General features: G+C 35.5%; 1 protein-coding gene and 1 pseudogene across 1 annotated transcript in view; one reads left to right on the top strand and one right to left on the bottom strand.

The window, feature by feature from the left end:
* Window positions 1-215: 215 nt before the first annotated feature.
* Window positions 216-27,358, top strand: part of XRCC4 (X-ray repair cross complementing 4) — a gene marked incomplete at its 5' end in the record, with an annotated part of 182,953 nt that continues 155,810 nt past the window's right edge. The window contains 3 exons of the mRNA XM_017850289.1: window positions 216-382; window positions 8,347-8,502; window positions 9,600-9,706. Of these exons, the coding sequence (XP_017705778.1) occupies window positions 216-382; window positions 8,347-8,502; window positions 9,600-9,706 (430 nt within the window). The remainder of the gene's footprint in view (window positions 383-8,346; window positions 8,503-9,599; window positions 9,707-27,358) is intronic.
* Window positions 11,197-26,263, bottom strand: LOC108514212 (RNA-binding protein 7 pseudogene; annotated as a pseudogene).

The raw sequence follows: 27,358 nt of genomic DNA, 5'->3' as shown, positions 1-27,358 counted from the left end.
AAAATTCCTGGGCTATATGTTGATTTATATGATAAAGTAAGAAACTTTAGGTAGTAGCTCAGTTTTTTTGCTCACTGTTTGTATATCTGGTAAATGCATTGTATTTAAATCTTTCTTACACTTTTTTCTTCTCAGAAGAAATTGCATATGTTTAAAACAAGGCTGCTCAATCTTGATATTTTCCTCAAATTAAACATGTTTTTGTTTTATTTTAGTTCAGACTTGGTTCCTTCAACCTAGAGAAAGTTGAAAACCCAGCTGAAGTGATTAGAGAACTTATTTGTTACTGCTTGGACACCATCGCAGAAAATCAAGCCAAAAATAAGCACCTGCAGAAAGAAAATGAAAGGCTTCTGAGAGATTGGAATGATGTTCAAGGACGGTGTGTACACAGTTTGCTTGTGGCATAAAAATATGGAGCCCTCTTTATATTGTTATAGCTTTAAGTTCATGATTTGTAAATTTCCAACATATGTAGATTAGCATATATTTCATACAAAATTTGTCATTAAATTTAGCTTAACTGAATATGATTAAACCAAATTATTAGCCACTATTGTATATTATAGAAGTACATTAACACTTTTATGTCATTAGTATGTGGTGGCACCAGCAAACTTATAAACAATAAGGAGCAATTGGGCATTGAAGATCAATACTCATTAATACTAATAAATAACTTAGGTAGTAAATATTTGTAAAGATTAATTCAGCTCCAATTATAGGATTAATAATGAATTAAAAAGAGACATGAAATAAAATAAACATAATTGATTTCTTATTTGGAATCAGTGAGTGGCACCTATTTCTTATGATAGCGTTTTGGCTCCTAATAGAGTCTTATTTCTCCTGATTTATTGAAAATTCATACTATAAGCATTTTAAAGGATGAGCTGATTGTGGCTACTGGACAAGACGTTTGGAAGCCTTTTATTTTCTGGCTTTGCCTCTTTTAAATGAGGAAGAAAAAAATAATTTTTTTTTAAATTATGAACTTTCTCAACTAAGTGTAATCTAGGCTGGCCCAATGTGTAACCTTTATTATTCTATTATGCATAAGATGTTTGAAGGAAATAAAATGCATGTTATGAACATTTATATCCTTACTGAGTCATATATAATATATATGTGTGTGTATGCACACACATATATATAGTGAGAAAGAAAATGATGTCTGAAATAATTATGTGGAATATATATATAATAATGATAATAATTATTAGTACATCCAGTAGATTTTTTGAATCTTTTGCTTAAATAACACTAAAGCATGGAAACAGTTATCCAACATATTTAGGGTATTTTTAGTGCAACCATTGTGATTGCTGTATATGGACATTAGTGAGTATATGTGGAAGTATATGAAAAATGGTGAAGGTTTTACCACTGTCAATATATGTATGTGAAAATGAGGCTGACTAAAAGTGATTATTTTTCTGTACATTCAATTATATTTATTAACTAATGCAAAACATGTAAAATTAAGTTCCTAACACCTAGTGTTATTTGGCTTTCATGTATTGTATTAAGAAAGTGGTTTTGTTCTATCTTAGATCTAAGTTAATTTCTATCTCCAATTATTTATATATATTATATATAAATAATACAAAATGAGACCAAGTCCAAACTGTGTATTAGGAAACCATGCAGAAAAGTTAATTTTCTCTTTACTGCTTATTCATGAATAAAGATGAATTCAATGTCATAGTATGAATAAGTATCAGGTATCTGTACTATAAAGCATTTCTGGGACCTATATCTGTAGCTTGGGTGTATTTTCTATTTAATGTGTGAAATAAATCAAATTAAAGGAGATGAGCTATGGTCGTGATAAGCCATTATATTTAAAACTCAGAATACCCTCAGGATGATAGGAAATTTGATCCACAAATTGCTTACAAAAATGCAGACTGGGTACTTGGTACTTGAACAAATTGCTTTAAAATGTCTGCCAGAGGTTGAAAGAGGTATTATCTCATCAGTATTCAACACCACTCCCATAGAATTGAAAGCAGCAGGGAACGAAGATGAAGAATTAGAGACGAATGCACCCTGTGCTGTAACAGTGTGTGCGAGGGGCACATACTATATGTGGCTCACAGATGCTTGATTTGCTATTTCTGGACTATACAGCAAGTGCTTTTGTCTTGTTGTGGCAAGAGATTTCCTGTTTGATCAAAAGCGCAGCCATGTACCCTATCACCTGCCTTGTTATGATCCAGCTATTTTTTTTTTTATAATACTGTGTCAGATGTCTTCTTCAGGGTCTACAGATGTATGCCTTTGGGGTGGCCCTATGTACTGAGAGGAAAGAGAGTCCACTCCAGAGAATTCTAGTCTCTTTATTGTATTCCAGATCTTAGATTAGTAGCTTTAAATATTTCCCAAATTTGGTTTTCTCTCCTTTCAGAGGACAGAGACCACTTTAAGGAGCTGTAAATACATCTTGATCATGGCCAAGCAGCAGTTTCTTAGTGTTCCCTCACTAGAGCCTTTGCATGCTGGAAAGGATTTACAGCTTTAGCTTCCATAAGGCAGTAGTTCTAATTAAGTGTCTTTAGGGAGATTAGAAATAGGACATGAGCATATGGAGTTAGGTAACTGGGGACTTAGAAAGTAGAGAATCATTAGAGTTGGGGCCATGTTAAGCTTGGCAATAGTTTTGGGGGAAGCCTCTGATTATTCTTGTGTCAGTGTCCATGATCCAAGCATTTCTTCTGTACTACATATGAAGGGATGGGAGGGTGGTGTTAAAATAGTGGGGAAGGACACAATGTAAGGGATGGGAGTTCCCGTGGAAGCGATGGTAGATGGGTCTGAGATACATTTACTACACAATAAGATATTATATGAGCATAAAATAGTTGTGTACACGTGTTTATTAACGTGGAAAATGTTGATCATATATTAAGGTGAGACGTGCATCACCACAAATATAAACAATAACCCATTGTTTGCAAAAATATATTTAAATAGAGGGTATCTGGAAGAAGAAAATTAAATGTTCATAGTGTACATCTGGAATTGTAGACTACATTTTCCTTTAATTTTGGGGAGTATTTTTTGTATATGTTTTAATATTTAAATATGTATCACCATTATACTCAGAAACAACTATAAAGCTATTTTCATTTGGGATGATGGTGGAGAATAAACAAGGCTTGAGTGAGGAATGAGAAATTACAGCATAAGTAAAAAGTGTGAGCTTTAATGCATAGAATTTTAACATATATATTTGCTGTCATTTTAAATTACCACTTAATAATTGTGTTCTTGGCTCCATTTTGAACAAGTGTTATCACTGCATTAATTTTGTATAGTTGAGATGAAGGAGGAAACATTTAAGATGTGTATATGAATCCTTAGGTTACTGGCTATATTTATTTAGTGGGTTTTCTACTTAATTACTAATAACGACTCTCAAGTTCCATGTTACTGAATAGGTGTTTTGTTTGCACTCAGAACTCTGCTTAGAAATTATTTGCCTTTATTCTGAGTTATAGTTATTAAACCCATAATTGGAGGCAGTTTTCAGTGAATTGGGTTGACACTCACAGAATCATCAGAATAAAAGACCTTGAAAGCTCTTCTACTTCATCTCTCTGCCTTCAAGATAGAATCACATTATATCCAGATGAATTCAGTCTGATTTTTAAAGACCTCGAGAGATATCTTCATCTCCCCTTGGTAGCCCGTTACAATGCTTAAGAACTGTCACAGTCAGAAAATTCTTTCTTCCATCTATGGGTAATCTGAATCCTTCACGGTATAGTTGAAGGCCATTTCCTCTTGTTCTCTTGCCAGAAAGGATGAGGAACAGCTGTTCACCATCTTCTTCCGTACTTAAAGGCATATTAAATCTCTTTACCACTGCTTGCTTTTCCAGTTCTTTTTAGCTTTCTTTGTCCTCCCAACTCTCCTCAGACTTTCTGTTGCCGTACAACCCTGACCTGGGCCAGATATAATTTTGGCCGGAACTGATTATTAATTTAAAGGTTACTGCACTGTGTCTAAGTACCATATGTTCACGTTTATGTACCTATTATTTTATTTTGAGCTATCATTTAATCTATTGTTTCATTTTTGGTGTTATTTCTGCATGAAATTGTTGTGTTTTTCCTCCTAGTTTGTTATTGTTTTGACATGTTATTCTTACATTGTTTTCCCACCCAGAGATATTTTATTTTGAATATTCAGTATTTTGTGTATTTTTTTGTCTTTTAATTTTTTTTAAAAGTTACTATTTTTTTTTTTTTTTTGTCCGAGGTTTTAGATACCTCAGTGGTAGGTTAGTAATTAAATTTAGCATTATTGTTCTATTTTCCTAGTTATTGTAGAAAGGATGAATTATCATTAAACCTTTCTTGTTTGGTGTTATTTATGATTTTGTTCCAGTTTGAGATTTGCCTGGATGTGATCCTTGAACTAGTGTGGTCTGATCTAGTTGTGCATGTGCTTTTTGTTAGTGTCACCAGACTTAGCAGTGAATCCCATGTCTCTTCCCCACTAAATGTTCTCACCTAATAATTCCTGTCTAATTCTTGAGGGATAAGCTTGACAGGAAGCACGTAATGGAAGGCATAGTAACATCATAATGCTCTAGGAGAGGATTGGCATTAAAAATTAGATGGGAATGATCCTACGTACCTCTTAGTTACTGGTTATTGGATAAAAGGATAGCATTCTCTGAGTCTTGAAAAATTAAGAATTAAGAGTAAATTCATATGATGTAACTGTTCACACAAATACTTTTCTCCAGTTAGCTCCTGCTCCCCACTTTTCTAGGAAGTGTTGTCCAGTTTGATGATCAGAAGTTTGGTTGCAGGCCGGGCGCGGTGGCTCAAGCCTGTAATCCCAGCACTTTGGGAAGCCGAGATGGGCGGATCACGGGGTCAGGAGATCGAGACCATCCTGGCTAACACGGTGAAACCTCGTCTCTACTAAAATACAAAACCTAGCCGGGCGAGGTGGCGGGCGCCTGTAGTCCCAGCTACTCCGGAGGCTGAGGCAGGAGAATGGCATAAACCCGGGAGGCGGAGCTTGCAGTGAGCTGAGATCCGGCCAGTGCACTCCAGCCCGGGCTACAGAGCAAGACTCCGTCTCAAAAAAAAAAAAAAAAAAAAAAAGTTTGGTTGCAAAAAAATCCTAAAACTTTGCTGAAACCAAGCAAGGTTAACTCATATGATAACATTCATTCTATTTATGTTGTTTCCCTGTCACAGAAATGTTTCCTTTGACAGCATAGTTCTGATACTGGTTACTTAAGATTAACAATATTCTTTAGGAATATTATATGATATTTCATTTTTATATTTATTTTCACTTTGAATGTGTCATACCAAATGTTAATTTTAATAAAGGTTTGGGAATTAGCTTGTTAATTGTTAATAATGTACACAATCTTTCAATCAAGAATTATCGAAGTGACTTATATGGACATTAAATATGGACTTAAACCAGATAAATTACTAATTGGTTACCATTCCTAAAATTTAATATAAGAAATTGTAATAGATTTGTTTATGTTTTCACATGTTGGTTTTTACTTTGCGTATGTTTGAAGTATGTTATTATATACTCAAGTATTTCAGTAATATATATGTTTAAAATATATATGTTTAAAGTTTATTATGTTTTTTTGAAAATATTATAGGAAGATGAGAATATCGTGCTTACATAACAATCTGAAATATAAATGTAGTGACATATCTTTGCTTAAAATAAACTATCAATATTGCTAGCTCCTTTTCAATATTCAATTTTTTTCTAACATCTTTTCATATACTTCTGTCTCAGAGAACTTTGCTGAATGAAGGGAATACTGCTAGACTGATATTATTTGACACAGTTTTTTAAAAAGCTGAAGATGAAAAATATTACTTTTACAATGGTGAATAGCTATTAAATCAGTGAAAAAAATGCAATATTCAGAATCACTGTTTTTCTGTTTCCTTATAAGATGTCAATATTAGCCATTCTCCTTGGCTGTTCTCCTTTGCTGGAGGGCTATAGTCAGACATGGTGCCCAGCAGGAATGGCATAATCCTGAAGCTCCACTTTTATAAGAACTGGCAGTGGCCCATAGTGACATGGTTCACCCAGCCTTCAAGGAAGAACCACAAACATGAGACCAGACAAGTCTAAGCCCACTGCATTGCCCGGTGCCTTGTATCTGGACCCATTGGCCCCTAGTAAAATGTCCCACATGAGGTTTCACACCAAGTACAAGCTGGCAGGGGCTTCAGCTTGGAAGAATTAAGGGTGGCCAGCATCCACAAGAAGATGGCCTGGACCATTGATTTCTCTATTGATCCAAGAAGGTGAAACAAGTCCATTGAGTCCCTGCAGGCCTATGTATAACAGCTTTAGGAGTACTGCTGGAAGCTTATCCTCCTTCTCTAGGAACCTCGGCCTCCAAGAAGGGAGATGGCTACAGTGAAGAACTCAAATTGGCCATCACACTGACAGGACCAGTAATGTTCATATGGAATACCTATAAGAAGGAGAAAGCCAGAGTCATCACCAAGAGGAAGATAACTTTAAGACTGCCACATCAGACTGGGCGCGGTGGCTCACGCCTGTAATCACAGAACTTTGGGAGGCTGAGGCGGGAGGATCATGAGCTCAGGAGTTAGAGACCAGTCTGACCAACATGGTGAAACACTGTCTCTACTAAAAATACAAAAATTTGCCGGGCATGGTGGCGGGCACCTGTCATCCCAGCTACTCAGGAGGCTGAGGCAGGTGAATTGCTTAAAACCAGAAGGCGGAGGTTGCAGTGAGCCGAGATCGTGCCACTGCACTCCAGCCTGGGCACCAAGAGCGAAACTGTCTCAAAACAAAACAAAACACAAAACAAAACAAAAACCTGCCATATCAATGCCTGGCTCTTTGGCCTCTGGGCAAAAAGGACCAAGGAAGCTGCAGAACAGGATGTTGGAAAGAAAAAATAAAGCACTGTTGAGGCCTTGTAATAAATCAGCAGTAAACCTGGGAAAACAAACCAAAAAGATGTCCATATTACTTTACTCACTTTATTTGTTTGTCTAATAAGAACCTACCAAACATCTGTAGAATGCTAAACACTATGCTAGGCACTGAGGATACCGTGGCCAATAAAACACACACGCTCTCTGCTTTTCTGGAGTTCACATCCTTGGCAAAGACTATGCTATAAGAATTTGCTGAAATTGGTCCCAGAGAATATATTGCCATATTTTCCTTTTTATCCTATGAGTGGTTCGAATTCTTTGCATCTCTAGATAGGTAGATTGTTGAAAGTTTAAGGGCATATATATAAAAGGTATCTAATTTGGACATTTGTGTTTCTAATTTCACTGAAATATATATGTGTGTGTCTGTATATGTACACACATATATGTTACTACTGGTATATATGTGTGTGTTTATGTACAGTATAAAAATACTAGGATACCTGTATATCGAACAACAACAATGTAAATAAGCAGTATGAAACAACATTGAAAAGAATACATAAAATAATTTGTATTTGTATCTCTAAAATAAGAATGTATTCATCATGTATGTGTGTGCACATATTAAGTGTATACAACCTCAGCTATTTTGCTTTCTTTACTTTATATCTCTCTTGGGAGCTTAAAATAAATATAATTCCCTGTTAGCTCATTTGAGCAGTGTAGGACGAATTATAAACAATAGAGAATTTTATGTTTTGTCTCAGGTATCTAAATTTGAAGATATGTAGTATTTTACATTTGCTGTTTTATTAATCTCTCCTTGGATATATCAAGTAGAATACTTTCATGGTATATGTGTATTGTGTTTCTATATGTATTTGTATGTGTGTGTGTGTGGTGCTCGCTTATAAGAATATAACTGGATAAGTCGTGTTCTTGTTGTAGAGCAGTTCATTGTCTAGTAGAGCAGTCAGACAAATTAGCTGTATTGCCTTATCACAAAACAAGATTGTAGTTGCTTTTATAGTAATATTAACATAGTACTGAGGAAACACAGGCTACATTTACTCTTGTTTGAAATTTATCCCATAAAAACATTCTTTTGTAAATAAACCATAGATATCAATAAGTTATTATCTTTAGGCATTTTGATTTTCTAAAGGCTTATTTGTATCAATTTTCAATTTTGATCCTTATCTCACTACATAAATTACATGAATAACCAATAATTTCTAATTGTGTGTTTAACCATCTTTATAAAACTTTTAAGTCAGTGAAAGCATATGTGAAAATAATCTTTAATTGTATTTTCTTTGAAAAATTTTATTGAAATCTTCTTGATTATTAGATTGAATTATGTTAATGCTAAGCAGAACTGCATGACTAATTTGTTTACTTACTTTTTTAGATTTGAAAAATGTGTGAGCGCTAAGGAAGCTTTGGAGACTGATCTTTATAAGCGGTTTATTCTGGTGTTGAATGAGAAGAAAACAAAAATCAGAAGTTTGCATAATAAATTATTAAATACAGCTCAAGAACAAGAAAAGGACATCAAACAAAAAGGGTATTTTGGCTATCTAGTTTTTGGATGACAGATGTGTAAATTTAAGTGGAATTTCTTCCCAAAGTTAATGAACATTAGGTGCCAACTTTTTGGTCATATGAGATAATTTGGTAGACTGGATGTGGATGCTCAGGCTGTTAGACGGGTGCCATGGGCTAGAGAGTTCTCAGCATGCTCACTCCATGTCTGCTCAACTGTCTCACCTACACTTAAATTAAAAAACTGACATGAGGCTTATTAAAGTATCATTTAATTCTTAGACATTAGTAAGAAATACTGATTTAAAAACCCTTTCATCTGCAGAACTACAAAGTTGGATACATATTTGTAATCTTGATGTCTAGGCAATAGTTAACTTTTGAATCAAGTTGTTAATATTAAATTCCACGGAGCATTTATTTTACCTGATTACAGTGTGATTACCAATCTTATTCTTCTTTAACGTTTTCTCTGAGAGTAGACATGTACTTGATTTTTATGGAAGAATCGTAAGTGACAAATGGCTGATATGGGTTTCAACGATTACAACTTTTTTACATATTAGCAAATACACGTTAGGGTCTATTGCTTTGAATCTTAGCAAAAGTGCAGAATTACTAGTGACATAGTATAAAAAAATTTGATATCAGCTAGTCCTAGTACAGGTCTTGCAGTCATACCTATTAGTTTATAGCTTTGGACACGTCACTTTTTTCTCGTAATAGAGGTAAAGATACCCATCTTAGGGCTTTGCAGAGATCAAATGAAATGAGGAACTGCTCTGAGATTAGTAAAATGTTAAATACTCTGTGACTCGCAGAGATAATTTGGTAGAAAAAGTATTTTGATAGAAGAATAGTACCTGATAAGAAACTGATTTAATATTAATTAAAATGAGTACTAAATTCAGATTAAAATTGGGTAAAAGAGAAACTTGTTCTTAAGAGAGTTAATATATAAGTTTTAAGATGCTTTCATCTAAGTCGTATATATTTTCAATATGTTTGTCTAATTAGAATCTTTTTCCAGGAATATTTTCTGTAATTACTTACTGGTAAATTTGCTGCCTAGCAGGGGGTGAGCCAATGATTTATAATTCTACCTGTCTCTGTTTCTAGGGAAACTACAATCTGTTCTGAAATGACTGCTGACCGAGATCCAGTCTATGATGAGAGTACTGATGAGGAAAGTGAAAACCAACCTGATCCCTCTGGGTCGGCTTCAGGTAAGAGATATATACATTTATCTCCTTGTTGAATATCTCACTTGGGCTTCTTACTCTAATGACAAGAAACCATAATGGAAAATGTTGTGAAAACCTTATTCTATGAAAATTCTTTAGCATTTTATTTTAAAACTCAAATTTTAATGTTAAAACTTAATATTATTCGTAAAATGCTGCAACTCGTTAGCACAGCAATGTGAGCAACCATTCATACACATATACTCCAAGGTATACTATTCCTGGTTAAATATAACCAGGAATAAGCCACTGAAGAAGATAAACACTTTCTTTTTTTTTTTTTTTTTTTTTTTTTTTTTTATATTTTCATATATTAAAAAAGGAACAGTACATTAATGCTGTGGTATTAAAAAGGATCCTTGATTTTCAAAGTAATGAACTTTTATAGAACAAATTCTGTAATGAAATGAATAACAGATAAAATCTTAATGACTTAAAAGTTTTTGTTAAACAAGATTTTAAATTTTTAAAATTAAGGAAAACTGTTGCAGATTAAAGTTCTTTCAAATGTTCAAACAAAAAGAAAAACCTGTCAATCTCCATTACATGTGTCTTTGTACACATCCCTGCGGCATTTGAAAATGTTAGAAAGTTTTTAACGTTTGACTGACAGAGGCAGGCACTTAAAGGCTCGCATGAATCTTTTTTTCAGAAAAAGTATGCTTTCAGTAAGAACATTTTACGCCCATCTTTAGTCTAACTTGACTGACACTTTTTGGTTCTTCCCCTGAAAAGGCGGATTTATGCTAACACTGTATTTTTTTTATAGGTATATTTTTTAAGGTAAAAATTATACATGTAGAGATATTTTAACTTCCGTGAGTGACCTTATACTCCAATGTGATGTAAATGAGCAATTTCTAAATTTTAGAGTGAAACATGTATGTTTAGGTCTACACCATGTAATTCTTCTCCAAAAGGGTAATAGCTCAAGAGCATGTCACAGAATTTATCACCTAAATTATCTAAGGGAAGTTAAGCAATGCCTTTTATCCCAAAACTTTACAATAGTTTCTCAAATAAGAATGTTAAGTAAAATGAATCACTGGAAAAGTTGATTTTTGAATTAACAACAATCACCAGTTAAGCCATTTGCAGACTGTCAACTTGGCAATTTTCTTGACATCACTACAAAACTTTCATTGCAATACAAAAAGATAACAATAATTAAAATATCTGCTTTATCATCAGCAACTTCACTTCCCTCTAAAGTGTCTACAAATGATTAGGAATTGTAGCACTTTCTTTTGCATAAACCCTTTCCTCCTTCATAAAACCCTGAGGTGAAAGGTTATTAATTAATAAAACCATAATTGCCATTTTGATTAAGATTGTAGCTTTAAAAAAAATGTAATAAAAAAATGTGACAACTTGTAAAGCTGCTCTGTACAGTTTTTCACAAAGTATTTCCCGTATCAACTTAGCGTCGAGGGCCTAAAATGACCTATAAAAACAATGTCCTTTTAACACGGCTAGTGTCTGAGATGAACGCATTTTCCATCTCTACTACTGTCCTCTTCTGTTTCATAGTTCATGGCTTCCAGCCATCATGATTCCCTCATCTTCATAGAAGAAATCATCCCTGTTTCCTCTGCCTAATGATGGTCCAGCAGCCATGATCCGAGTGTAACCTGTTCCCGCTATAATGTCTATCTGCTTAGGTAGGCGATGAAATTGCATTCTGACTTTACGCTGTGATGACGGGTTGGGTATCTTCGGCCCACGAGAGCTTGAAGACTGGTTAAACTAATGACTTGTGTGATTGAACTGATGGTGAAAATCCTGATTGATCCAGATGGTGGAGAACTCAAATTTCCACCATATGACATTTGTCTCAAAGCACTGTTCATCACCCTTGTCTCTGAAAATTTTTCTGGAGAAGAGAAAGATCTCTGAATTATTCTGAGCTGATGAAGTCATGTCTATCCATCAGTCCTTTCGTATGCTGTAGGAGAATGTGGAGGTAGGGCTTGAATTTCCAACATGATGCTGGTGGATATGACAAACTGACATCTTGCGAGGCAAAGGGGTGGACGTACTTCCTGATCTAAATTGAATTTTGAATAGGCCTTGCCATAAAGTTTGAATTCCATTAAGTAGATCTTCATCCTGCATAAGGAACAGATACTTCATGTTTGAAATTCCACAAACGCAACTGCTTGGTTTACCCTCCTTATCTTTTGGAATTTTCACCTTTATTACTGTCATTACTGGCCCAGCCTGGTGGAAAAGCTCGAAAAGGAGCTCCTCGCGTCACTTACTCGTTTCAAGGTTGGCCCACAAAGAGAGTCCGGAAGGTAAAGATAAACCTTTATGCTAAATATCATCAGCTTAAAGCTGGTTGCCTTTAACATTTGAGATCTTATTTAGCTGAAGCCATGGATAGGCCACTGGAGCAAGTAATCAAGAATGCTCTAAATTATATGGAAGTTGAGGCCTTCTTTCACTCTTCAGAAAAAAGGATTACAACCAGTGAGATGTAGTAGAGGAAAAGAGAAGGTGGAAATGGCAGTTTAGTTTGAAGTACCTATGACTTAGTCCTTTGGATCAAGTTCCCAGCAAGTGTTTAAACCCATGAGTTTTTTTTTTAATGTTTTATAGATTTCTTAGTGGCAGTGGAAACAGGAACCTCTGAACTCATTTTATACTTAGATAGTTTTGACCTAAAACCAATACTATAAAAATAAATGTTTGATTGATTTATTTAGAAATTATTTTTGAGGTCCTATTATGTACCAGAAACTTTGCTATGCATTAGACAACAAAACACAAAAATCTGTGCCATTGTGGAGTTTAAATTGTAATCAGGAAAACATATAAGATGAATAAATATAAAATATGTTAGATCATTAAGTGCTAAAGAGAAAAATAAACCAGAGAAGACCGATAGAAAGGTCAGGGTGAGAATAAGGATGAATGTTATGATTTTAGCCAGGCTATCAGAAAAGGCCTCAGTGAGAAGGTGAAGGTGACTTGGCTATCTTGGGGAAGAGCATGCCAAACAGAAAACAAAAACAAAAACAAAAAAATACTAAGTGCAAAGTTCCTGATGCATTTAAGCAATAGTACAGAGTCTAATCTGGATAAAGTAGAAAGATGAAGACTGGGAGAATTAGGAAATGAGATGAGAGAGATGATAGGACCTCATCATGTGTAGGGCGAGGTAGGCTACCATTAGAACTTCTGTTACTTTGAATTAACTTGGAAACTACTGAAAGATTTTAAACAGTCAAGTGACATAATCTGACTCAACTTTCAACAGGATTAGTCCGTCTGTTGTATTAAGAATAGACTATAGGATGACAAGTGCAGAAGATATAACAGGTGGGAAGCTAGTACAACAGTTGGGTGAAGGATGAGACTGGCTTCGACCAGAGTGATGGAGAGGTGATGAGCAAGGAGCAGATTCTAGGTATGCTTAGAGGCAGCAAGTTTTGCTGATGAAGGGGTTATAACTGAGCAAATAAGACTGAGAGGGAGCATCCAGGAGGTAAGAGGCAAAAATATAAATGTGGTATCCTGCTGATTGATGGATTTAGCAATACAAATGTTATTAAGGATCTTAATAGAACATATTCACTTGGTTGGTGAAGGAAGGAGATAGGAGAGAACAGGAGTTTCAAAGGGAATGGGAGGAGAGAACTGGAGATGAGACAGGCAACACTTTCAACAAATTTCACTGTAAAAAATGGGAAAGACATGGGGCAGCAGCTGGAGGGGGAAGTAGGATAAAGAAAAGTATTTTTATTTGTTGTTTTTAAATAAAAGAAAGAAAATGTAGATTGATGAGAGTAACTAAAGAGAGCAGATAAAACCATCAAGGCAGTAGACAGAGGAAAAACTACTGGAAATCTGTCTCTGAAAATATAAGTGGATGGGATCCAAGGGATAAGTAGCAGATTAGTTTAGCTAGGAGCGTAGTCACTCCCCTGAATGACAGGAGAAAAGGTAGAATAAACAGACGAAGACACAGGAAAGTATCTAATTGCAGTCACAGAAACTTATTAACATTGATTAAAGTTGAATCATCTGATTCTAATCAGATTTGGATTACACAATACACACACAATCACACGTTTGCACGTGGGAATGACATTTCTTTTCATTTGGTAGCTATGCTAGTTTTACCCTAGTGTCCCATTTAAAATGAAATTATTATTTAAGAATCAAATATAGAAAAACTCACAAAGATAATTTGAACTCTTTCCAATTTAAACTTTCAGAATTTTTATTAAATACAATGACTTTTGGTCTTGTTTCTTAGTCAGAGTATCTTACCAACATTTGAAGTAGCTGAAAATTATTGATGAGAAAATACATGGTTAAATATGACTACATGAGAAAGAGGACTTTTATGTGTTCAGTCTATTTTAAGTAAAACTTTAAGCTATAATTGTACTATTTTCAATTTGGCAAAATTCTCCCTTCTCTTTAGAAATGTTTATTTTATGTTTTTTCTATATTTTCTATATTTCTGTTTTTTCTATATTTTTCTATATTTTTTCCATATTTTTCTATATTGTCTTTATTTCTTTAGCCCACATCTAGTTCACTACACCTATGATCTATAGGTCTCTGTTTCCTTTTTTTTTTTTTTTTACATTGAACTTGCTTTTGGTAAGTTTTTGATGTCAAGAATTAATAGCATTTTAATAGAACTTTACCTTTTCTTCTGCTTCAAAAGAAATATTTAGGAAACAGATGCTTACTAAAATAGAAAAGAAATCTCAGATCTCAAATGCTTGTTGCTGAACTAAGAACTAGATTTCATAGATCTGAGAAAGAAAATTATAGATGTTAAACAACAAAATGGGCCGCCCTATAATTTACTAGTTTCCACAATTAATTCTTCTACAGAGACAAAATATGTTTTAGTCCATGGGAGATAATTCTGTTGAACACAGCTTTCTCTTTTGGTACTCTATGTAGTATTACTATGTTTTGAGGCAGAACAGTGAGAATTTCTTCCTGATCTTATTCTACCATCTTGATAATAAATTACTTGCTCCTTGAATACAAATAAATTTGTGAATTTATTTTAGATATTGCAGTTTCCTGTGTGCTTTTCCTACAATAAAAACAAGAAAGAAATCTGATGGGGATTAATACATTTATTCAGACTTTCAGAAAGCTGTCTTTAAGTAGCTGAATATATAATTTGGTAGTTATTTTGTTACAGTAAATGGATTTTTATCATTAATTATTAAAATGCCCAAATTTCCTCTTGAGTTCACATTATTACCCAATTTCTTGATGATAAAATAGAGGTTTAGTGAGATCAGGATCATTTAGTGATATGAAGATGAATATGATAACCTGAATCTGAGTATGATAAATTTGAATTGGATTACACAATAGACATACAATCATACTTTTGTACATGGAAATGAAATTTCTTTTTATTTGGTAGTTACACTTGTTTTACCTCACTGTCTTGCTTAAATGAAATTATTCTTTGATAATCAAATGTAGGAAAATTCACAAAGATGGCATGGTAATTCATTCACAAATATGAAATGGTAAATTCATATTTACCATATTCACTCTAGGGAAAGGTCTGGTTACTTTTTTGCATATATACAGAAGTAGAGTAGGGGTATTACAATTTGAAGGAAATTAAGGTACATTTTTATGAATACACAATCAATTTTATTGCTTTTTTTTCCCCTCTAAAGTTTCATATTTTTCCCACTGCCACTAGGATTGAGGAAATCACTAATGATAATGTAGATCAGTGTAATAAACCACATTATGCTCATATGTCCTGTACGATATAGCATGAAAAACCTCTAAAATACTCGTTTTCTTGGCTAAAAGGAAATCCCCAAAGTATTCTGAAACTTGAATATCACAGTCAATATCACCCTACACTACATTTTATATTTTTCCATAGCAAGATTTACTTTTACTATGTCTTGGATTTTAGAATTTCCAGATAGATAGTGAATGTATTACTGACTATATTTCTTAAGCTATGGCAGCATACTAAGGCCCTGGATTTCACTTTGTTTTATATTAAGATTATGATAAATAAAATAGTTGCTGTAGTCTCTATTTATAGCTCAAGCTTTGGACTGGGGATCACTTTCACCCCTATTTAGTTGGTATTAAGTACTTATGGCTTTAAGGATTTCCTGCTTAGTCTGGACTCCCCCTGCCTCCAAAGTGAGTGTCTATGTGTGTTTGTGTGTTTGTGTGTGTGTGTGTGTGTGTGAATTTAATAGAAACCTGTTGGGTTATTATAGATACTGTGAAACAGTCTTCCCTATAAGAAACTCTCTTTTTCTTTCTGTCTAAATCAAGGTAAAACATGATGTTCCTATCTGAGGAGAAATGTTGTTAAACTATGTCCACTAAATAACAGAACCTCACCAAAATATGTAGAGATAGAAGTGCCATTATGTATAGCATTAGAGCCAAAACCTGCAACAACACTACATGCAATTGGCCTTTTATTTGCCCCAATAATATCAGGTATAATCTAAGAACAGTTTATCATTGTGCAGTTTTAAAATATTGCTTCACAACCATTTTAATACTGTTATAACAGAATTGTATGTGAAAACAATTTTAAAATATATATGAATATTCTAAGAATTTTAGCCATTATGAAACATTTCTTAGTCTTAACATAATTCAAAAAGCATGTAAATATTTAGTGGAAAATTTGAATTTATTTTATAGAGATAGGATTTTCTTGTGAAACATTTTGAAAAGCCATGCTTAATTGGCTCCTAATTAGTTACTATCATAAGGCTAATTATTTTAATTTCTCATTAGTTATTATAATATATAATCACTATTTCAAAATTATAGTTATTTCTATTAATAGAATTGACAATATTTATTATAATAATAGAATAAGTCAGCCTTACTAAAATAGAAATAAGAAATCTACTTTTCTAGAATGTTTTATTCTTTTCAGCTGCATATTATAGGTGCACAACCATAAAAAACAAATATAATAAACTTTTCTCCCACTTTTCTGCATAATTACTAGCCCAAGATTTAGCACATTAGTTTAATTAATCCTGCTTCCTAACCAACAGGAAGGTCCCTGTATAACTGCTATCAGTAATTTAGGCTTTCACTTAGTTGGTAAGCTTCCTGAAAGGAAGTGTGATTATAGAATAGCCTTTTTGAAAATAAATGAATGGCTATGTCCAACAGTTGATGAATACTGATATAGTAGCTTTTAAAAATAGCACAGAATCCAATATTTTTAAGTATCAAAGGGCTTGTTGCTTCAAACAGTGAATGTCTACTCACAGAGGGGATAACAACATGTACTGCCAAAGAGATTACTCAGAAACTCAGCTTTAGAATAACAGATTATGCTCTTAGTCTTACCCAGCTTGTTTATCATAGATGCATTTATTTATAAGTTTTAAATTAAAAGCTTGGATTAGTTAAACTTACCACCAAACTGGAAAAGCAATTTAAGTGTATTTCCTAGCAATAGTGGGCTTTTATACATAACCATTATTGCTAGGAATAACATTATATGCTTTTGAAATCTAGACTGTATAGTTCTAGATCCTGTTATTTAAGCTCATTGTTTTTCCAATGAGGGAACAGAGGCCTAGAAAGATTGAGACATTACTTTTGGTTACACAGGGGAAAATAATGAAAAAGTATTTGCCTTGTAAAATAATTAACCACATTAGCATGTCTACTCTTGAAATATAAAAACCCTTGCAAATTTTCTAACAATGAGGAAACTGCCACTGACACAAGAGAATGAGAACACTTTTATCTCCTATGTTGAAAAAAGATCCTGTTTGTACATATATTCTTAAGAAAGATAGTTGACATCATCAGACTGAACAAGTAAGTCTTCATGGTAGGTAGCTTGTGGAGAAAATAATAGAATGAACATATTTCTTTTGAAGTCATCCCTGTGTATATTAATTTATTCAGATTTTGACTTAGTATTTATTCACCTGAGAACTCTCAAATGTCCCAAAGGTTGTTAGGAAATCTATAATGGTTTCTCATTTCCTAGTATTAAAATATAGATTTGATATGACCTCCTAGGCAAGTATTTCTACATCTTTATATGTTTGGGGAGACAAAATTATTTTAATGTTATTTGTCTCTGGCTATGGATGAGTGACGAAACTGGCAAATCCTTTACCCCCAAATCAATTATGAATCTAAAATTGACCCAAAAATAAGCAAATAAGTACTTCCAAACATGGCCAAAGGCAAACAGCAATATGAGAACTGTTTATTCTTGAAAAACTACTGAAGTTTGGAGAAGAACTGGGAGTCTGTGGATTTCTTGCTTGCCTGAGACTGCCTCTATCACTCTGCCCACATTCATGAGCTTGGTCAGTATGAAAGTTGTGCCAGCATCTGGCTGGCCATGAGGACTGGCAACTGCTGTACCTGAGCTAAAGAGGGCTCACTCAATTTGCAGCAGAGGGTGATACTCACAACCAGCAGCATTGTCAGTAGAAGTAATGATCTTGGTGGCAGTGGGTAGGTGTGTTGGGCCAATGGATCTACTAAACTGGTTGTGCTCGTGATTGGGGCAAACATATTCCTAGCTGAAAGTGTTCACGCACTTCTGCAGTGGAGACTGAAGAGAGGGCCCAAACTATTTTTACAGTTCTGGCCTAACCTAGAGATAATACATATCTTCATAGGAGAATAGAAAAAGAGGCTGGGCCAGGCACGGGAGCTCACGCCTGTAATCCCAGCACTTTGGGAGGCCGAGGCGGGCGGATCACAAGGTCAGGAGATTGAGACCATCTGGCTAACATGGTGAAACCCCGTCCCTACTAAAAATACAAAAAATTAGCCGGGCATGGTAGCAGGCGCCCGTAGTCCCAGCTACTTGGGAAGCTGAGGCAGGAGAATGATGTGAACCCGGGAGGTGGAGCTTGCAGTAAGCCGAGATCGCACCACTGCACTCCAGCCTGGGTGACAGAGCGGGGCCCGTCTCAAAAAAAAGAGAAAGAAAAAGAGAGGCTGGACTTTGAACATACTCCTGTACCCGCCACCACGCCCCCCAACAAAATAAAAGAAACCTATTAGCTTGAGGTATTTGTGTACTATTTCTGTCAATTACTGGCTGACCTCAAAACTGTCTAGACACAGAGTAACCCTTTTGGAGCTAGGCTTAAAATTTAAAAATCAACAATAAAATAAGCTATGCAGAAACATCAATTGTCACTCATCACAAGAGAAACAGATTTCATACATTTATCATGGATAAGTTAATAAACAAACAAACAAAAAGCAGCAGTAGCAAACTTCAGAAAGTAAATAATCAAAACCCAGAGTTGTTACAATGTATTATTTAAAATAATTGTTTAGTTTTCAACAAATTGGCCATACAGAGAAGCAGGAGTGTGGTCCATACTTGGGGGAAAAAAGATGTTGAATTTGGTGGACAGACTTCAAAGCACAGTTTATATCTATATCTGTATCTATATATACACACATACACACATATGTTTATGTGTATATGTATATATACACACATACACACATATGTTTATGTGTATATGTATATATACACATATATGTGTGTGTGTCTACACACACACATTTGTATACTAAACTTAAGGAAAACATATTTAAAGCCTTAAAGGAGAGTATGATATAAATGTATCAACAAGTAAAGTTTCTCAGTAAGGAGATAGAAATTATTTGAAATGAACAATATGAAAATTCTGAATTTGAAGAGTGTAATAACTGAAATGAGAAAGTTACTATAGCAGCTGAACAACAGATTCAAATTGTCAGAATAAAAAACATCAGTGAACGTGAATACAGATCAACAGTGAATAATTTTAGGAACGAAGAACAAAAAAGATGGAAGAGAAATGAACAGATCCTCAGAGACATTTGGGACATCACATGTGCCAATATATGTGTAATGTAAATTCTAGGACAGAAGAGAGAGAAAGGTAGAAAAATACACTTGAGAAAATGAGAGCCAAAGCTTTCCAAAATTTTATGAAAACCATTAATCTAAGCATCCAAGCGACTCAGTAAACTTTGAGTGGGATAAATACCAAAAGATAATCTGGGCATGGTGGCTCACGCCTGTAATCCCAGCACTTTGGGAGACTGAGGCAGACAGAACACCCAAGGTCAGAGGTTCGAGACTGGCCTGACCAACATGGTGAAACCCCATCTCTATAAAAATTCAAACATTAGCTGGGCATGGTAGCATGTGCCTGTAATCCAAGCTAGTTGGAAGGCTGATTCAGGAGAATCTCTTGAACCAGAGAGGTGGAGGTTGCAGTGAGTCGAGATCATGCCACTGCACTCCAACCTGAGTGACAGAGTGAGACTCCATCTCAAAATAAATAATACAAAAAGATACATTGAAACACATCTACACAGAAAACATTTGAAAGCCAGAGAGGGAGAAACATATAGGACAGCATCAATATAACAACAACAGACTTATTATCTGAAGCAGTGAAGGCCAGAAGGCAGTGGTATGGCATTTACAAAATTCTGAAGGAACAAAAAAAGAAATCATAACCAATAATTTTATATCCAGCAAAGTATCTTTCAAAATAAAGACAGTTATTAATTAACGGATTCATTGGTAACAGACCTATTTTATGACACATACTAAGAGAAATCTTCAGGGTGAAAGGAAACAACATGAAATGGTAACATGAATCTACAGGAAGAAATAAAAATAACAAAAACCATAAAATATGTGGATTAATATAAAATATAAATACATATTTTCTTTTTTATTAGTCTTTTATACCAGATTGAACAAAGGAATATTACAACACTGACATTGGGTTTATAATATAGGTAGATACAATATACATGACAATAATAGGACAAATTGGGTAATATAGCTATATGAGAGCAAAATTTCTATATTTGCCACATATAAAAATAATATTAATATGAAATAAATTAGTAAGTAAATGTATTGAATTAGCAATTTAAAATATTTCCAAGAAGAAAATCCTGGGTCAAGATGACTTCACTGGTTAAAATTTTCTTTTGAAAATTTAATGAAATTATACCAGTTCCTTATAAACTCTTTCAGAAAATAGAGGAGTGAACACTTCCTAACTCGTTTTGTGAGGCTGATATTATCATAATATCAAAGCCAGACAAGATACTGCAAGAAAATAAAACTATAGACAAATATCCATCATGAACATAGATGTAAACATTTGAAACAAAACACTAGCAAAAAGCAGCCAGCTCCGTACAGAAAGTATTATACAATATGACCGAGATTCATTCCTCTTACGTAAAGATAGTTTTGCGTCTGAAAATCAGTTAAATTATTTTACAATATTAATAAAGCACGAAACCACATGATCATCTCAATAGATGCTGAAAAGGTACGTGACAAAATCCAACACATGTTAATAACAAACACTCTCAACAAACCAGGAATATGAGGGAACTTCCTCACCCTAATAAAGGCATCTAGACAAAAGACCACAGCTGCCACATACTTAATGATGAAATACTGAATGTTTGCCCCTCAGTATAGGAAAAAAACAAGGTTGTCTGCTCCCATCACTTCTATTCAATGTTGTACTAGAAATTCTAGGCAGGGTCATTAGGCAAGAAAATAAGATAAAAGGTATTCAGATTGGAAAAGAAGTAAAACTGTCCCTTTTTGCAGATGATATGATCTGGTATATAGGAACACTAAGGAATTCATGAAAAAACTCTTAGAGCTAATAAACTGACTCCAGTAAGGTTATAGTGTACAAGATCAATATACAGTAACCAATTGTATTTCTATATACTTGCAATGAATAAGCAAAAATGAAATTAAGAAAACTGCTCCTGGCCATGTTGGTGTATTCCTGTAATCCCAGAAACTCAGGATGCCAAGGAGTTTGAGGCTAGCCTGGGCAACATAGTCGAGACACCTATCTTTACAAAATAAAGAATTGGCCGGGCGTGGTGGCTTACCCCTGTAATCCCAGCACTTGGGAGGCCGAGGTGGGCAGTTCACGAGGTCAGGAGATTGAGAACATTTTGGCTAACACGATGAAACCCCATGTCTACTAAACAAAAAATATACAAAATATATCTGTCAAGCCTGTAATCCCAGCACTTTGGGAGGCCGAGACGGGCGGATCACGAAGTCAGGAGATCGAGACCATCCTGGCAAACACGGTGAAACCCCGTCTCTACTAAAAAAAAATACAAAAAAAAAAGTAGCCGGGTGAGGTGGCGGGCACCTGTAGTCCCAGCTACTCGGGAGGCTGAGGCAGGAGAATGGCGTAAACCCGGGAGGCGGAGCTTGCAGTGAGCTAAGATCCGGCCACTGCACTCCAGCCTGGGCGACAGAGCGAGACTCCATCTCCAAAAAAAAAAAAAAAAAAAAAAAATTAACCGGTCATGGTGGCAGGTGCCTGTAGTCCCAACTATTCTGGAGGCTGAGGCAGAAGAATGGCATGAACCTGGGAGGCAGAGCTTGCAGTGAGCCACGATCACGCCACTGCCCTCCAGCTTGGGCGACAGAGCAAGATTCCTTCTCAAAAATAATAATAACATTAATAATAACAATAATAAAAAAGAATAAAGAAATTAATGAAAAGAATTGCCTTCACAATAGCATCAAAAAATACCTAGAAATAAGTCTAACCAAAGAAATTCAAGACTCCTACACTGAGAACTATGAACATTGTTGAGAGAGATTAAAGAAGACTTAAATAAATGAGAAGACATCTTGTACTTATAGATTAGAAATTTAATATTGTTGGCTGGGTGCAATGGCCTACGCCTGTAATCCTAGCACTTTGGGAAGCTGATGCGGGCAGATCATTTGAGCTCAGCAGTTTGAGACCAACCTGGGCAACATGGCAAAACTCCATCTCTACAAAAAATACAAAAAACGTTAGCCAGGCATAGTGGAGCATTCCTGTAGTCCCAGCTGCTTGGGAGCCCGAGACAGGAGGATTGCTTGAGCCTGGTAGGCAGAGGTTACAGTGAGCCAAGATCACACCACTGCACTCCAGCCTGGGTGACAGAGCGAGACACTGTCTCAAAAAAAAAAAAAAAAAAATCAGTATTGTTAAGATAAATACTTTCAAATTGGTACATAGATTCAATGAAATGCCTATCAAAATCCCAGCTGGTTTTTTAGCAAAAATTGACAGAGTAATCCTAAAATTTATGTAGAATTTCAAGCGAGCAAGAATATACAAAACAATCTTGGAAAACAAGAAACAATTAGAGAACTGTTTCTGATTTCAAAAGCTACTACAAAGATATAATAACCAAGATGATATAATATTATTATTATAAAGATAGTCCTTACATTGTGTCTGGAATTGGTGGGTTCTTGGTCTCACTGACTTCAAGAATGAAGGAGCTTCTTCCTTCTGATGGGTTCATGGTCCCGCTGTCAGGAGTGAAGCTGCAGACCTTCGTGGTGAGTGTTACAGCTCATAAAAGCAACGTGGACACAAAGAGTGAGCAGCAGCAAAATTTATTGCAAGGAGCAAAAGAACAAAGCTTCCACAGTGTGGAAGGAGACTGGCTTACCACTGCTGGCTGGGGCAACCTGCTTTTATTCCCTTATCTGACCCCACCCACATCCTGCTGATTGGTCCATTTTACAGAGAGCTGATTGGTCCATTTTGACAGAGTGCTGACTGGTGCATTTACAATCCTCTAGCTAGACATAAAAGTTCTCCAAGTCTCCACTAGGTTAGCTAGATAACAGTTGGTGTATTTACAACCTGAAGCTAACACGAAGTATTGGTTGGTGTATTTACAAACTGAGCTAGACACAGAGTGACTGGAATGATCTGATTGGTGTGTTTACAATCCTTCAGCTGACACAGAAGTGCTAGACAGAAAAGTTCTCCAAGGTCCCCCACTAGGTTACCTAGATAAAGAGTACCAATTGTGGTATTGCAAACCTTAAGTAGACACAGAGTACTGATTGTGATATTTACAAACCTGAGCACAGTACACAGAGTGCTGATTGGTGCATTTACGATCCCGGTAGCTAGACATAAAAGTTCCCCAAGTCCCCACCAGGACTCAAGCCCGCTGGCCTCACCCAGTGGATTCCTCACGGGGTGTTGCAGGCGGAGCTGCCCACCAGTGCTGTCCGCGCCGGCACTGCTGGGGACCCAGAGCAACCTCTGCAGCTGCTGGCCTGGGTGCTTAGTCCTTCACTGCCCTGAGCTGGGGGCACTGGCCGGCTACTCCGAGTGTGTGGCCCCCTGCACCTGCACCCGTGCCCACACCTGCAGGAACTCATGCTGGTCTGTGAGTGCCGCACACAGCACCGTTTCTCACCTGCGCCTCTCCCTCCACACCTACTGGCAAGCGGAGGGAGCCGGCTCCGGCCTTGGCCAGCCCAGAGAGGGGCTCCCACAGTGCAGTGGTGGGCTGAAGGGCTCCTCAAGCACCACCAGAGTGGCTACCAAGGCCGAGGAGACGCTGAGAGTGAGGGCTGCTAGCACGTTGTTACCTCTCAATGTCAGACATAGTCTTACTGATAAAATGAGAATCTAAAATTGAGACAAAGTAAGCCTTCATGTTTATGGTCAATTGGTCCTCAGCACAGCTGTGAAGACAATTTAATGGGGAAAGGATAGTCTTTTATACAAACTGCTTGGACAATTGGGTATTGACTTGAAAAAAAAAATTATGTAGGTGTTTACCTCACATGAAACACAAAAATTAACTCAAAATGGATGATAGGCCTACATATAATAGCTAAACCTATGAAAGAAAACAGAAAATCTCTGTGAACTTAGTTTTAGGCAAAGAGTTCTCAGCTATAATATCAAAAGCACAATACATAAATGAAAAAATTGATTTATTGGATTTCATCAAAATAAAAAAATTCTGCACTTCAAAAAGGCATCATTAAGAACATGAAAACACATGCCATGAATTGGGAGAAAATATTTGCAAATCATATGTCTGATAAGGGATTTGTTTCTAGAATATATAAAGAATATTTACAGCTTAATAATAAGAATATAAACAACTGGGTCAAACAGTTGGCCAAAGACTTGAATAGGCATTTCATTGAAGAAGACATAAGAATGGTTAATAATCACATGAACAGATGCTTAACATCATTTGATCATTAGATAATGCAAATTACAGTTAAAATCAGATACCACTACACACCCACCTGAATGCATATAATCTAAAATTAGAAAATAACTTGTAGGAAAGGATGTGGCAAAACTTGAATCCTCATACATTTCTGCTGGGAATGTAAAATGTTACAACGACTTTAGAAAACTGTTTGGCAGTTCCTCAAAAAGTAAAATACGTACTTACCCTATAATCTAACTATTCTAAGTATTTACTGAAGAGAAATGAGAACATACATCTTCATAAAGACATATTTGAATGTTCATCAGAGCATTAGTAATAACTCCAAACTGGAAAATTCTAAATGTTCATCTTCTGGTGAAACATTAAATAAAATGTGGTCTATCCATACAATAAAGTATTATTTGGCAATATAAAAGAGTAAACTACTGATATATACTTACTGTGGATGAGCCTCAGAAAAATTATGCTAAAGCAGAGGAAACCAGATGCAAAAGATTGTTTATTGTATGATCCCATTTATATGTAATATCAAGAAAAAGAGAACATATATAGATACTGAAAATAGATTCAGTGTTTGCTAAAGCTTGGAGTGGAAATGGTGATTAATTCAAATGAGCCCAAGAGAATTTTTGGACATGATGAAACTGTCCTAAAACTGACTGAGATGATCGTTGTACAAGTATAAATTTGCTAAAACCACTGAATTGTACATTTATACTGGGTGAATTTTATGGTACATCAATTGTTCATTAATAAAAACTTTCTAAGAGTTTCTTTCTAAAAAAAAAATAAGCATTTGATCATCTTGAGATATTTCAAAACACACACACACACACACCAAAAACCAATTGTGAGGTCGGGCGCGATAGCTCATGCTTGGAATTCCAGTACGTTGGGAGGACAAGGCGGGCGGATCACCAGAGGCCAGGAGTTCGAGACCAGCCTGGCCAACATAGTGAAACCCTGTCTCTACTAAAAACACAAAAAAAAAATTAGCCAGGCATGGTGGCGTATGCCTGTAGTCCCAGCTAATTGGGAAGCTGAGTCAGGAGAATTGCTCAAACCTGGGAGGCAGAGGTTGCAGTGAGCCAAGATCACTTCACTGCGCTCTAGCCAGGGTGACACAGAGTGAGACTCCGATTCACACACACACACACACACACACAAACCAGTTGTGATAATTTGGGCTGTTGAGAAAAGTCTTGGACATCCCAGGTCAAGAAAGCCAAAGTTCAAAAGTGCAACTTGCATTCAACAGTAAATTAATCCAGAGGGTAATGAAATCCAAGTGTACTTCTTGTTTTTCTGTTCTTATTAATATTATTTTCTATTATTGCTTTGATAAATCTCTAATTATTTTCATAAATCACTGGAGCTATTAAAGCATGAAGAAGACCTGAACCTCAGCACAAAGAAGCAGATAGCAGTAGAATTCTGTAGCCTGTGTAACTCTTACCTGAAGTTTTTACTATACTCGACTTCCATGATGCCTTCTCCCTCAATGTATTTTTGTTGGTGTCTGCCTTCCCTCCTGCCCTTTCTCTCTTATTCTTACATTCAAATCCCAAGGGAAGTGGCTTAAGGGTGTCTCTTCAATGAGAATAGAACATCTTGTAGGTATAACTCTTGCTCTGCCATCCACAAGATTGCTAGTCAGCCTGCTACTTGGTTGCATTTTTGCTGTTTTGCTCCAAGTATCTGTGACCAGGATTGTATAAAGTATAGCAATTTGACATTAACTTGTGTCATCTATAGGCTGTTTCAATGGGCAATATGTATATGGGAAAAATTATGTGGTCGCTTATTTAACTTGAACATTTAGTTTCTTGAACTTCTCAGACTCTTTAATATGCTAATGTGCATGGTGATAAAGGTGGTACATGCTCTGCAACATTTCTCAAACTCGTAAAACTTTATGAACTTTTTTCAGTGGATATTAGTGTTCTCTGCAACCCATGTGAGAAATCCTGCATTAGATGGTTTCGACTTTCATATGAATGAGGTGGAAAAGGGAAGCTATCTAAAGAAAACAAGTATTTCCTAGGACAGTGTTTGTATGTCTGTTTTAAGAGGACATGTAATAAATATGAGGAGAGGATCGTATATTTGAGGATACAATTTTAAAATGTAGCATAAAATCATAAGAATAATATTAAACCTCAAACGTGCAAAGACTTGAAAGAATTCTGAAAATGGTTACAAAATGATGTGTGTGTGTGTGTGTGTGTGTGTGTGTGTGTGTGTGTTTTAACCATTGTTGTAAATGGTAAAAACATTCTCAGATCTCAGACTACTCTGAGAATTTACTTATCTTACCACAAATGTCCGTTGGCATAACTCATGTTAATAGATGACAGAAACAATACACAAATGCTACTTAATTTGGTTTATTTTGCCTCAAGTTGAGTTCTTAACTTGTGGTTTTTAAGAAGTGTTTAGTGAAAGGATCTCTGAATTCTGGATTTATGTGTAAAATGTTCTATGTTTATCTGTCTATATATCTATATGAATATGTTAGTTTGCTAGGGCTGCTGCTGTAACAAAGTACATAAACTGAGTAACTTGAACAACAGAAATATA

Source organism: Rhinopithecus bieti, unplaced genomic scaffold, assembly GCF_001698545.2.
Source record: "Rhinopithecus bieti isolate Rb0 unplaced genomic scaffold, ASM169854v2 scaffold_32012, whole genome shotgun sequence".
In the NCBI taxonomy this organism is placed as follows: Eukaryota; Metazoa; Chordata; class Mammalia; order Primates; family Cercopithecidae; genus Rhinopithecus; species Rhinopithecus bieti.
The sequence above is the reverse complement of the archived record's forward strand: the minus strand, read 5'-3'. Positions and strand labels throughout refer to the sequence as shown.